This window comes from Apteryx mantelli, chromosome 1 (assembly GCF_036417845.1).
Source record: "Apteryx mantelli isolate bAptMan1 chromosome 1, bAptMan1.hap1, whole genome shotgun sequence".
In the NCBI taxonomy this organism is placed as follows: domain Eukaryota; kingdom Metazoa; phylum Chordata; class Aves; order Apterygiformes; family Apterygidae; genus Apteryx; species Apteryx mantelli.
Window position 1 is genome coordinate 166,774,438 of NC_089978.1, and position 13,053 is coordinate 166,787,490.

The 13,053-nt window shown below is 53.9% G+C and overlaps 1 protein-coding gene across 1 annotated transcript; it reads left to right on the forward strand.

The window, feature by feature from the left end:
• Positions 1 to 260: 260 nt before the first annotated feature.
• On the forward strand, positions 261 to 5,234 carry SMIM45 (small integral membrane protein 45). The gene is made up of 3 exons (XM_067310804.1): positions 261 to 406; positions 3,830 to 3,898; positions 4,735 to 5,234. The coding sequence occupies exons 1-3, from the start codon at positions 364 to 366 to the stop codon at positions 4,941 to 4,943; spliced, it is 321 nt and encodes a 106-aa protein (XP_067166905.1). The 5' UTR covers positions 261 to 363; the 3' UTR covers positions 4,944 to 5,234.
• The last annotated feature ends 7,819 nt before the right edge of the window (positions 5,235 to 13,053 follow it).

Here is a 13,053-nt window from a genome sequence, read left to right on the forward strand (position 1 = left end):
AGCGCGGGAGGCCAGTTGCCATAACAACTGCTGCAAAAATGCCCCCCTGCACGGGGATGCAATTGGTCAGAGACGGTCCCTCCTTCGGGGGTGACGGGGTGCCCTGGGGAGGCCGGAGGGGCGCCGAGGCCGGCAGGGAGACGATGGGGGGATGAAGCAGTGTGCCCTGCCGTGCGCCATCCTCATGCACTCCCACCAGCCGCGCCGCCTCCAGCCCTCCCTCCCGCCCTGCTCCTGTCGCTTTTCGCAGTTGCCCTGCCTCTTCCAGAGCCAGCTCCCTTCTCCCTGGCACCGGCACCAGAGGGAAAACTGCTCTCTGGGAAACAAGCCTGACTCATCTCGGCTGGGCCCCGGCAGATTCCAATGAGAGCAGCCTCATCCCACTGCCCCGCTCCCGCAGAAGGAGGTAGGTGGCACATTGCAGGGCAGGCAGTGGGTGCTCGGCGGGGTGCATGAATGGGGTTGTGTCCGGGGCCTCTCTCAGCCATCAGTAGTGCCTTGCCCCAAGCTGCACGCTCCCTGGCGTGCCCACTCCTGGTGTGATCTTCCATGGTTGGGATAAGCCTGTTGTTTGTGTGTGGGTTAGGGTCTAGTACTGGAAAAATCGAGCCGAACCTTATTTGTGCTCCTGACTGTGCACCCGGTAGGTTTTTGTGGCCAAAGTCACCTGTGTCCTGGCATTGCATGGGCATGACCTCTGCCTTGGTGCCTGGGTGCCCACTGCATGTCTGTGTTGCTTGCAAACTCCTTTTCCCTGCTCCTGGCCTCCCCCAGAGCTGATTCTGCCCAGTCACTTGCAGTGCACACCCAGGGGTGTCCCTGCACCCCTAACACCTCAGGGGGCAGCAGCAATCAGCAAAAAGATCCTGAGGTGGCATTTGAAGGGGAGTGGCTGGAGGGACACGTGGAGCATGTGTTTAAAAAGGATCAGTCACCTTACCGCTATGAGGTGCTGTCTCAGCTGGAATACTGGGGACTTTTTTTTTTAATCTTTGTGGGGGCACGGATGCCCCACTGCAAAAAGGGGCACTGAGAACAGCCAGGCCAGCAAGGGTTAAGGCACTTTGCTTATCTGCAGAGCTACTCCGGAAAGCTGACACCTTCCCAAATTCAGCTCCCTCTTTTCAGCATTTGCAGTCAAAATCTGCTCACCTACCTGACAAGAGCAAGCGTTTTGCAGTGCTGGCTCTGCAAGGCCGGGGGGGGGGGGAGAGGGGGGTGCTCAGACACACCAACCCCACCGCTTGGCTTGGCCACAGCGAGGATCCTTCATTGGGGTGCCAGGACGGGTGGACAATGGGGGACACCGGGCGAGGTGAGGGTGGCAGAGAAAGCAGGCTGAGGACTAGCTTGCTGACAGGGAGCTGGAAAATACTAGCTCTGCTAGTCACCAAGGAAGGATAGATCAGGCACTGTGTTGGGCTGCTTTTTATTGTGGTGCTTTTTGTACGGCAGCTGCACTTTGGGATTTTGAAAGTGAATGATGGGGGAAGGAAATTAGATTGTTGGCTTGCAACCCGTTGCCCAGGGGCTCTGAGTTGGAGTTACCTTCCGAGGCTCCCAAACCCTGTGATTTCCTGCATTAAACTGGGCAAGGATTTATATCATCTGCTCGGGCACCTCCGGGTAAAGGGTTTGTAGGAGGCTTGGCCACTTCCAGCCGGGCTGCATCGCTGCTGGTGAGCGAGGATGCAGGGGTGTGTGGTGGGCTTTGTTAAGCAGCAGCAGCATTGAAGAAACAGGAGCTACTTTTGCAGAGAGAATAGAGGGGGCAGGATTCAGGGGTCTCTGGCTGTAGCTGGGCCTCAGACCTGGCTGCTGTCAGGGGAGGGATCAGGCCTGATGCCCTACCCACCTTTGCAGCCCCTGATGATGAGGGAAATCCCCTGTCCAGCTCCCTGCTCCCCACAATGCATCTGTGATGTCCTAGAGCTTGGGCTGGGTTTTTTTCCTCCCAAGTTATTTACTGGAAAAACAAAGGGATGGGAATGAAGAGGAAGGAGCACTGCTGAGACTGTCTCTTCGCACCCGGCTGAATGGTGGCTGATGCTGAGCAACCTGGAGTGGGCATCTGCCTCGTTGTGCATGGTCAGGACAAGTGGGGTCCTGGCAAAAGGGAGGCGCCAATCAGTGAGAGAAAGACAGCAAAAATCCTCCAGGACTTGGTGATAGTAACAGCAGTGTTGGAGGTAGGCAAAATGATGACTGCTAAAAGCAGAAAAGAACATGGTATGAGGAACCAAAATGCACTAGTGTCTCCCCCATCATGCAAAGATAACAGATAAATATCCAACATCTGTGCCACTAAGTGGGGGGAAATATATTTTTTTCTCTACTTCTGGCAGTTTCTTGCTTATCTTAGCAAGAATTCCTGCTAGTTTCAGATCTAACACTGTGACAGAAAATGTTATTTATAGGGTAGAAATGAATGTCCTGTTCATTCTTGTGCTTCCTGCTGACAGTCTTTGTGCTAGCAGGCGAGGACAGGGACTCTCACTGCAGGATGCATTCAGCAGATAAATGCTTCTGGGCAGATTTGAATCAATTCAAAGAGCTCTGGTATAAAAAAAATAAAAAAGCCCAGCAAGCTCTGTGCAAAATCAGTTAATGTGGTACCAAACTAACTAGTACTTACTGCGTCACAGAAATCAGAGTGAGAAATAGCTTGCCAGGTAATGTTGTGTTCATTCCTGCACTCTGCCAGCAGGGATGCCTGCAGGAATTTATCTTCCTAAACTGGGGCCACAGGACAAAATAAATGGAAGGGGAAGATGCCACATCCCGGTATCACCAGTCACTGCTTATGTCAGGAGGCGTTTGCTTCCAGAGCATGTGTGATGTGATCACTGTGAGAAACCACAGCAGCAGGAATAGGGAAGGAGTCCCAGGGATTAGCCTGGGCTGGGGATGAGCAGCAGCAGCTGTGAAGCCAGTGCAGAGCTCTCCCCAGTCCTGCCTTAACAGGCCCATGCACAGGAGGGCAGGAACAAGTGGTTACTAGCAGCGTGGTGACTCGGAGGACCGTAACATGTGACAGCTTTAAGGTGTCTTGAAAGGCAGGATTTCAACGAGGGCTCAGCTCTGCCTGCACTGAAGTCAAGGGGCATTTCACCACCAGCACCCCAGGGCAAGTGTTTTCAAAAATGTACTGCATTTTTGAAAAGTATTGCATTTTGTGCCTCTGCGCTGATTCCTTCACTGCCCATCCAGCTTTTCCAGGCCTGAGGGTTCCTGGTTTTGTTCACCCAAGCCTGCGACAAGCCTCACACTCACCGTGCCAGATCCAGAAGGGGCTTGGGCAAGGGCAGTCCCATAGTCCTCAGGGAGGGCATGGGCTGCACCTGCTTGGGGGGTGCTTTTGGAGCCCCTTTTCCATCCTTGCCTGATCCACCTGCTGGTGGGTGTTTCAGCAAGAGCAGGCAACTGGGAGTCAGAAAACTTGGGCACTGCTGTGGGTTGCAGCACAGATATTCACTAGGGCCTTGGTGCCTCTTTACTAGGCGTCAGTTTGCTTCAAAAGGGATAGCAATGCTCCCTCCTTTCCAGAGAAGGGGATGAGGATGGGCATGAATGCAGGGCCATTACTAACAGCATGGAGTCCGGGTGTATGCCTGAGCCCAAATCAGCATGGGGTGAAGATGGGGCAGGGAGCAGGGCAGGGTGCCAGCAGGCTGTTGGCTTCGGTCCCTGTCCACCCCCTCTGGGAAGCTTCAGCCCTGATGGCTGGGCAGGGAGATATCTGATCCTTCCTTCTCATTTGTTTTTAGCGGCTGTGGTGATAGTACGGTGGGCTGGGTCAATAGTGAATGTGTTGTTTTGTGTTTCCCAGGGCAGTGCTGTTCTGAAATAGGAACGTGGGTCACGAGGGATTTTTGGCAAGGCAGACCAGCCACTCCAGGTAAGTCACTTCTGCACCTAGCGGGTGATATGGGGTTTAAACCTGAGCTCAGTTCAAACACACTGCAGCTGGCAAACAATCGCAAACCAGAGACCTGGGTCAAAAGGATCAAAAAGCAGAAGTCATAAACATTGTGGGCGGTGATAAGTTCTGCTAATAAAACCAACTGTCACCTACTGAATACCGCTGCAAAAAAGCATGGGGAGACTTGGGAGTCCTTGGGAAAATGGTGAGAGACCAGGACAGGCAAGGCAAAAATCAGTGGTGAACCAAGAACTAGCTGCAAGATTCCCAAACCAGGGTAAAAACTGACCCTAAATAAGGATACAGCAAGATAGAGCTCAGCACTGAGCTAGACTGTCTCAGACCGTGGATTCAAAGGGATCGTGAAATGCTAGAGAAAGTGACAGCGGCAGCAGCAGCTGAGTTTCCCCAAAGCGGGAGATGCAAAGCAGCTGTATTTACTAGCTGCAGGAGCTTGGCTTAGGCAGGCATCTGCTCCTCACCTTTCACTGCCGGCAGCAGGGCTGGGGGAGTGGGTGTTCGCACTGCTAGCCAGTGACTCTAGTGGGTTCACACTCCTCTGCTGTGGAGGAGCAGGACTGCTGCTCACTGAGGAGGTCCCACAGCGAGGAGCCAAAAGGGAATTGCCCTCTCCAGAAGGCCGAGGTGCATTAGGCAGTGACTGAGCACCAGCTGGGATGCAGCAGGACTGTGAGTCGGGGTGCAGTGAGGCTGGGCACTGCTTAGGGGATGGATTTGGCATGGTGAAGCCTGGTGGAGCTATTTCTTTGGGTGCTCCCGCTACACGAGCTTTCTCCCCTTTTCTCTGGCAGCCATGCCCCACTTCCTGGATTGGTTCGTACCTGTGTATCTGATGATCTCCATTCTCATCCTGGTGGGATTTGGAGCATGCATTTACTACTTCGAGCCAGGACTCCAGGAAGCCCATAAGTGGCGAACGCAGAGGCCGATCATGGAACGGGACCTGCGGAAGACGTTGATGATTCGGGACAACCTTGCTTTTGGGGTGCCTGAGGTCTAATATGCTGCCCACAAGGGGTGTGCTCTGCGCGCTGAGACCAGAAGAGCCTCTCCTGGGTGGGTGGACGTCCACAGGCCTTGGTCAGGATGACAGGTCTCCCATGTGCAAGTGGGGCAGATCGTTACTCATTCTTTGCTGATATGGGTCTCTTACCGTTCACTTTTCTTTCCCTTCACTCCTTAGGCAATGTTTATGTGGCACTGCAGAGTCAGGGCTTTCCACCTGCCCATAACCCTTTACTCAGCAAAGGACTTCTGCGCCTCCCATGGCTGGGACTGATGAATCACTAAAACGAAAAGGTGTCTTGTTATTTACTGTTGAGTTTGAGCTGCCTTGTGTCTTGACATGACCTTCACAAAGAAAGGTCTCTGCAGGGGTACCGGGCTTCCAAGAGGATACAGAGCCTTTTACTCCTAGTTGCTGGGTTAAATTTAAACCAGTCTGCTTAAGTCAGAGAGGTAGTTTTGGTGAAATGAATTTGGTGGCTTTCAGCCCAGTTCATTGCTTCAGCTGAGCTCTTCACAGCAATCACCCTTGGCAATGCATTGGTAAGTTTTCTGAATCTCTGTGCAGAGGGGCCAAGGACTGCCTGAGCCCTGGAGACTGAAGCCTTTCTCCCTGCTGAAGGTGCACTGTTTTTTTGTGTCTGTTTTGGAGATGGAGAGCTTCAGAGTTTGGAGCTCTCAGTCTGGCATTTTCATAAGCACAACATTCACACTGAGATCTTCAGTAAAGAGGTTTGTCCAAGCCCTGTGCCAAGTGGAGAATATTCTGCGCTGCTCCGTGAAGGGGTGCTGCCAGATTTATCTTGTAAGCCTCTCCTGGTCTACCATGAAGCATCTGATCTTCTGCTCCTCTCTGCAACTAAAGGAGACAGGATACTTTTCTGTGAATTGATTTGCACTTGTTTGGACCCCTGCACCCCAGAGTCATATTGTGTGAATTCCTGGAGCACCGGGTGCCACTCTCCCTTCACTGTCATCCTCACTGAAAGCTGTGAAACATCCCTCAACCCCCTTTCTCTGCATGTCTCTGAGAAGGGACACTGAGTTATTCAGTGAAATGGACCAGTTGCACTGCCTGTGTTTTCTGGACTGAAGCTGTATAATGTGGGTCTCGCACAAAATCCCATGTTTATATACAGTATTTGCACTTTCTGCACTCCCCTGGGGCTGATCTCCTACTAAAGCACTGTAAGAAGATGTGAAGCTGTCGGTACCTGGGACATTTGCACCTTTTCCCTCCCTGCCAGTGGTGTGCAATGCCCAGGGTGTAAATTAAGCCCTGGGGGAGCTTTGAACCTGTGACAGGAGGTTTTGCCAAGAGCCAAGCCCAGCTCTCCTTGATGCATATCATGCTGATGTGTCACTGTTGTATATTGTGCTCCTGCCTTCACCTCTGTAGGACACTGTAATGAGCCGTTGCTGGCCCAGCCACTGTGAACGTACATGGTGCTGCTCTCCTGTGCCATCCACAGCACCCTGGTCACAGCAATCACTTCTCCTTTCACCCAGAAAACACTCTTTGTTTACGCAAGTTGCATAGGTGATAGCTGTCAGCTGCCAGTAGGGTCCTATGTGCTCCACTCGCACGCATCCTGGAGGATGTCAGCCGACCACCACGACCCCGGTATGCATGTGTCCAAGCATCCCATACTGCTGCCTGCACATGCTGGTATCATGACAATCCATGTCCCCAGGCTGCTCCCAGGGCACCAGCTCTGTGCCGTAGACTCCAAAGGCTCCTTTGGGTAGCAGGAGTCTCTCAGTCCAGCTGTGGAAATAGGCTTCTTCCTTCCATCACAGCTCCCAGATGGGGTCATGTTGCTCAGCCTCCAAGATGAGAGTTTGGCAGCGTGCAATAACTCTCCTTTGAAACTGTCAGCAGAGGTTTTCTCCTCCATTCCTGAGGGGAAGAGGAGAATGCACTGGGCTGATTTAACTGAGTGATGTGTTGTCGGTAATTTTCTGAGGATAAAGTTAATTTTTAGCTCTAAGGGTTTTGGCTCAGGAGGGAATGGGTCAGGGAATCTTGCAAATAGCCTAGGTCTTTCCGGGGCTTTTCATCCACCCAGATTGCAACAGTATCACCATTATCTTTCACAGCAAAACTGGTGGGAGCTTTCTAGCTCTGTTTCAGCCAGAGGACAAATTCAAGAGTCCCTCCATTCAGCCAAAAGCAGAGACCTTGAGGCAAGTGCCCTGAAGTGGGGAGTCTCATCCAGCAGGGAAATGAAATGAGTGGGATGCCTCCTGTGCTGAAAGTTACACTCACCCTAGCGAGCACAGGAGCAACCTGAAACAGGTACATCCCAGGCATTTTTGTGCCTTGGTGCATCAGGCCTGTGAAAGGGAAATACCACAGGGCTGCACTGCATGGTATCACATACCGTCCCCAGCTGCATCAATCCTATCTCCTACCCTCCTGCACAATATAGCCATAGTCTCCAAGTGTCAGCTTGGAAACCTGCTTCCCATCATTGCTGGCAGCTAGGACTGCAATGCAAACGGACTCCAGCTGGAATAACGGGGTAGCAATAAAAACCTTTGTACCAGAGATCAGGGGCTCAGCAAGGTTGGGGACAGGCTAAACTGTCCCTGTGCAACAAGGTTGCCTGTTGAACAGGCTTATAGTAAGGAAATTCCTCTCACACATGTGGGTCTTTCTGGTGTTGCCAGTTTGATCTCTTGTTAGGAGCTGGTTCCCATGGCTGGGCACCTCCCAGGCATTCTCACCTGAAAAAAAGGTCTAGTTGCTGGTTCAGCTACTCGCTTACAAAATGGTTAGACTAGACCTTCAGAAAGGACTTTCTCAACCCAACAAATGAACCCTCCTCTGCCCCAGCAGCGTGGCTTCTCTGAGCCCAGACAGGCATGGATGGGCAGGATAAAAAAGGTCAGGGTCAAAGGATATATTGCAGTCAGGACCTGCCTGGGGTTTGGAGCTGGTCATCACAATCTCCGCCAGCACAAGCTGCTCTGCCATTTCACCTCCTCCAAACCCACTTTCACCTGCTGAGTCAAAAGAGAAGTCAAAAACCCACCAAACTAGTAAAAATGAAAGGTGCACCATGCCTGCTGTCACATGTCTGCGCCGTGCATGGGAGTGCCCTGTGTGCAAGCTTGGGTGCCCAGACGATCCCACTCTCAGTGAGCTGGCAGCCAGAGCTGCCACAGGGCTTCCCGTGGGTCTGCCAGCTCTCACTGGCCCCTTGGCACCTCATTCCTGCTCTGCATCACCTGCTGTGTGCAGTCTTGCCTGTTTTCATCTCCTCTGCACCCAGAATTCAGTATAGAAACCTGAACAAAAAAAGGAAGGCAAGTTCAGCCCTGTCCCACTTGCCCTTGCCTTTTTGTTCAGTTTTCTGTGGTGAATCCTGGGTTTTGAATATCTCAAAAGGGAAACAAGGAGAGCACCAGTGATTTTGGCACCAAGCACTTGGCGGGGTGAACCGCTGGAGATGGTGCCATAGGAAACAACTCTGCCAGGGCAGGGGGGAGGACTGAGGCATGGTCTAGTGAGTATCTGTTGCCTTTGACATCCCCAATACCTCTTTGTTCATCTGCCTAATACTCCATCCTCATCCCAAGAGCTAAAGAAGGAACAGGCCCAAGTTTCAGGGTCTTCTGGATATTTTGCAAACTATTTATTTAGCTTCTCTGGCTTTTGTTTCACTCTCTTTAGCCCTGATGGTATCAAGTCAGATATTTTTCACGGCTACTAAGTACTTTATTGTCAATAGTGTCAAAGCCCTCTACTATGCAATAAAAGTGTGTAACAAACCACATTTTCCAGTGCTCTGTTTTCATTTTGTTTCCCCTGGGAGCTGCCTCCCTCTGTCTTAAGACAGCCAGCAAGGACTAGTTTGTAATTAGATTCCCTTTGAAGTAGGTTAGTTCTTTATCTGAGTGGTTTCTCTGCTGGGTATACTGAGGGGTTATCTGGGAATAATTAAGCAAAAGGAAAACACTGACTGAAAACTGAGACTGTTTCTTCACTGTGGTATCTGTGCAGCTATAAAGACTCTCTCAAGGGAGAGTGAAATAGTCTCAGACACTGAATTAAACTGGATGAAGCATTAGAGAAAATACTTAGTGCTGGAAACACTGAACAGCATCAGATTGGTCTTTTTCACCTTTCCTTTCTCTTTTTCTTGAAAGAAATATGGAAATTTTACAGCCCTGAGCCCTTCTATACCCACAACACTTCCCATCAGACTCTCAGTCCAGCCTTTAGCCCCCTGAAAGATTTGTCATGGCCAGAGGGCTGACAGGGACATGGCCTCCTGCAAAAGGGGCCAAGTGAGTCCAAATACCTGGTTACCCTCCAATGGCCAAGCTGGGGCCTGGAGGAGCGGGCAGTGCCAGGGAGAATATGCCAGCCCTGCAAGGGAACTTCTCAATGGAGCCACCGTGTGATTTACAGGGTGGTGGTTACCCCCGTCCACCTCAGGCAGGCTGTTTTAACCAGCAGGATGATGCAGCCAAAACGCTTACGGGTCCCCATGGCTGCAGAAACTACCAACACAACCACTCCTATTGCTGCGTAAATCAGCTGTGTAAGAGATCAGATGCATAACTGAAATAACAGATATTTTTCTCCCCTTGCTTGCCATGTGCTGCCAGCAGGCCAATGCAATGCACCACTCTTGTGCGATGGTGTCTGCCACGAAAACGGCCAGCAGCAAGGCTGGGATCCCCTCTGCATTGTCAGCGTGGGCCCTGCGTTCAGCCAGGGCCACTGGACAGCATGTGAGCATCACCGTGCTGTGCTGCCCTTACCTTCCTCTCCATCTCTCATGGTGTCTCTGCTGTTGCTGGTCCGCATACATGTAAGCAGTAATGGGACTTTATATACCTTGTTTATATTTTTTCTTGAAAGAAAATTTTGAAAGGCGAAGTTCCCAGTGCCCCTGGTTCCCCCAGTACACCCACAAGTGTGGTCACCATCGTGATGCCACTCTGAGGATGGGCAGTTCAGGGCTGTTCCCAGGCCAGCATGGTGCCCTTCTCTGCCTGCCGCAGGATGAAGAGATGCTGAGTCAGCTGGTCACCGTCTCCTTCACAGCCAGAGCTGCATTAATGCCCCCAAGGACCTGAGGATGGTCTCCCCAGGGGAGAGGTGACTCCTCTCCACCAGGGCAGGGATGCACATGGGAGACTCCTCAGCTTTGGAGATGCTGAAACTTTTCACAGGAAGCTTTTGGCTTTTTAAACACTTCCAATTTTTCAGAAAACAAAACAAAACAAAACAAAAGCATTGATACTGCAGTGGTTGTTATTTTCACTTTCCATCCCATCTCTCTCTTTTTGTCCTCTTTGCCAATGAGCAATGTTTTGGCTCATCCCTCTCACCAAAACCTATTTGGTTATTGTGTTGCTCTTCAAAATCTCTTTTATTTTGATGAAGGTACAGAGTAACACACTGACTGCAGTAGATGCCCTTTTAACCCTGAAAATGGTCAAATGCTAGTGGAATTAAAAAGCAATCATAATAATAGAGAAGAAAAAGAAAATCAGAATAAAACAAAAAGGCATAAACCTGGACAAACACCTGAAAAGCGAACATTGCCTTCCTCAATGGAGGCATAATTTGTTGAACTGGAATCTGTAATTAAAAAAAAAAAAGAGAAAGGTAAAATATTTCAAAAATTCAGTGCTGCTTTTTTTTTTAATCACAGTCATTTTCTCAAGAGCAGGTGATTCTGCTGTGATGTAAGAGGGTCTGAAAATGTCCACGCGGCATTTTTCCCACCAGCTTCGCCTGCCAGCAGTGCAGGAGCCAGACAGGGGGCATGGAGGATGCCGGCGCGGGACTCCCCCGCGGCACAGCCAGTTCCTCCCTGCTGGGGGGCTGTGGGACGGCCCCCCGGGGCCCGCAAGCCTCCAGGCCAGGAATGCGCTGGCATGGGGGGCAGGAATGGCTGCAATTTGAGGCGCTTAGCCGTTTCGGGTGCGCCACAAGCGGCTCATTGTTGCAGCCGGAGGCGGCTTTCACTCGCCCCGGCAGAGCTCCCCGCTCGGGCTGGGGCTGCGTGGGCCAGCGTCCCCAGCCAGCCAGGGCTCGCCTGGAAATATCTAGCGAAAGGGTTCGCCATCTCACGGCTGAAGGCTGCTCTGTGGAAATGCCAGTCATTCACGTTCCCCTGTGCCCCCGGGGCCCTCGTCCTTGTTTTTCCCTGGCGCTCCCTGAGAGCTGCCTTTGACGCCCTGCCCACTCTGCCAGGCTCGCTGGCCCCGCCGGGTCCCCCCCCCCCCCCCCCCCCCCCGAGCATCGCCCTCTCCCACTGCCTCCAAACAAAGCTGGGAAAACCTCCTACAAGGACGAGGGGCTGGGAGGAAGCGGTGGCCGGAGGGAGGGATGGAGGGCAGGATGGGCTGGGAGACTGCCGGGTGCAGGCCACGGGCGGACGCGGCGCCCTGGGCACTCCCAGTGGGCGCTCGTGCTCTGCATGTCCCCTCGCAGGGCGCCACGCTGTGCCCCCCTTCAGGACCAGGTAAGGGCTCGGCCCCCTTTCGCTGTGCGAGCATCCTCCGAACGGGTGGTGGGCAAGACCTACCGGGGCCTGGGGTGCCCCTGGATAGGGCACGATGGGGCCAGGTTTGCCCCTGGGCCACGAGCGCCAAGGGCTGGCGGGGGGCTGGCGGCGGCGCCATGGGGCCAGGGGCTGGAGGCTGAACGCACCCTTCCCGCTTGTTTTTCCAGGCCGGGCCACAGCTGCCGGTGCCCGGAATGGATGAGGACTTCACCCCGGCCCCTCACCGCAGGCGTCTCCCCACCCCGGGCTCCTCCTCCGGCCCCAGCCGCATTCCGGGGCTCGCTGCCCGCCCCACGGCACCTGGAGGCCTGGAGCCCCTCGGCCTGCCACCCCCGCAGAGGGAAATTGCCCCCGAGGCTCTGTCCTGGGGCCCTGCCCCGCCAGGTGCCCTTGCCGGGGGCCGTGGGAGCACCCGGCCCGGCACCGCGGAGCCAGGCCCCATCCCCGCCACGTCCAGGCCCCCGCTGTGGGCTGTGGCGAACAGCACAGCCCCAACCAAGCGCAGCTCCCTCTTGGTGACCCTCCGCCGCAGCGGCTGGGCGGCCCCCCGGGACCGGCAGCGCCTTGCGGCTGTCCGGGAGCTGCCAGCCCCAGGCGAGGTGGTGGCAGCAACGGTGGCAGCAGCAGCAGCAGCGTCGCCGTGGCCCCAGCCCTTCCCCTCCTCAGCCCCCTCCCCCCGCCGGCCACCCCTGGGCAGTGGGGAAAGGCCAGCTGGGGCCAAGGGGCCAAGCGGCACACCGCCACCCCGGGGGGAGACGCCGGTGGCAGTGCTTCGCCCGCACCCTGACACCCAGAGGGGCTTGGCACCCATCACCCCCATCCTCCCTCGGCCACGGCATGATGACCCTGGTGGTGCAGAGAGAGCGGTGAAGACACCAGGCCCCGGGCTGCAAGTGAGCGCCGGTGGAGGGAGCGCAGGGAGCACCGGTGGGTCTCCTCAGCCTGGCACGGCCCAGCTGGCGTGTGAGTCTGACGTGGTGGGCATGGGGTGTGAGGGCACAGGGAGGAGGGCATCGCTGCAGGCCCCTCCTTGCCACGCTGCGCCATGCAGGACCTGTTCCTGCTGGGAGTCCCATGGGAGCATGCAAGGGGATGGGAGGTGAAGGCGATTCCTCTCTCCTGGAAATGTCTCCCCTTCATATCTGGGTCACGCTTGACAACCATAAGAGTGTGTTTATAAATAGGAGGTGAAAGGTGAGCAAGTTGCTCTGTGATACCATGATACCAACATTTTAAGAAGAAAAATCTGGTGGATGTGATGGGTCAGAAGCTGGCGTGAGTGCAGGGGTGTCTCTATCCATCCACTCGCCAAAGGCAGCCACCTTTTCAGACTATTCAGGCTCATCTGAGCAGCTTTTCAGTACGAAGGGTGATTTCTAAATGTTCCCATAACCCACAGTGGATACAGTTTTCTTTTTTCCTGCTGGAAAAGGAGGTACCCAAAACCCTCCACAAGAAATAAGCCTGTGGGGCACCCCGCAGCCAGGCCCCACCAGTGGGACTGTCACACAGCAGAGGAACATGCAGGGACATCCCTGAAGGGCCTGGGCAGGCCAGTCTGGGTGTGTGTAT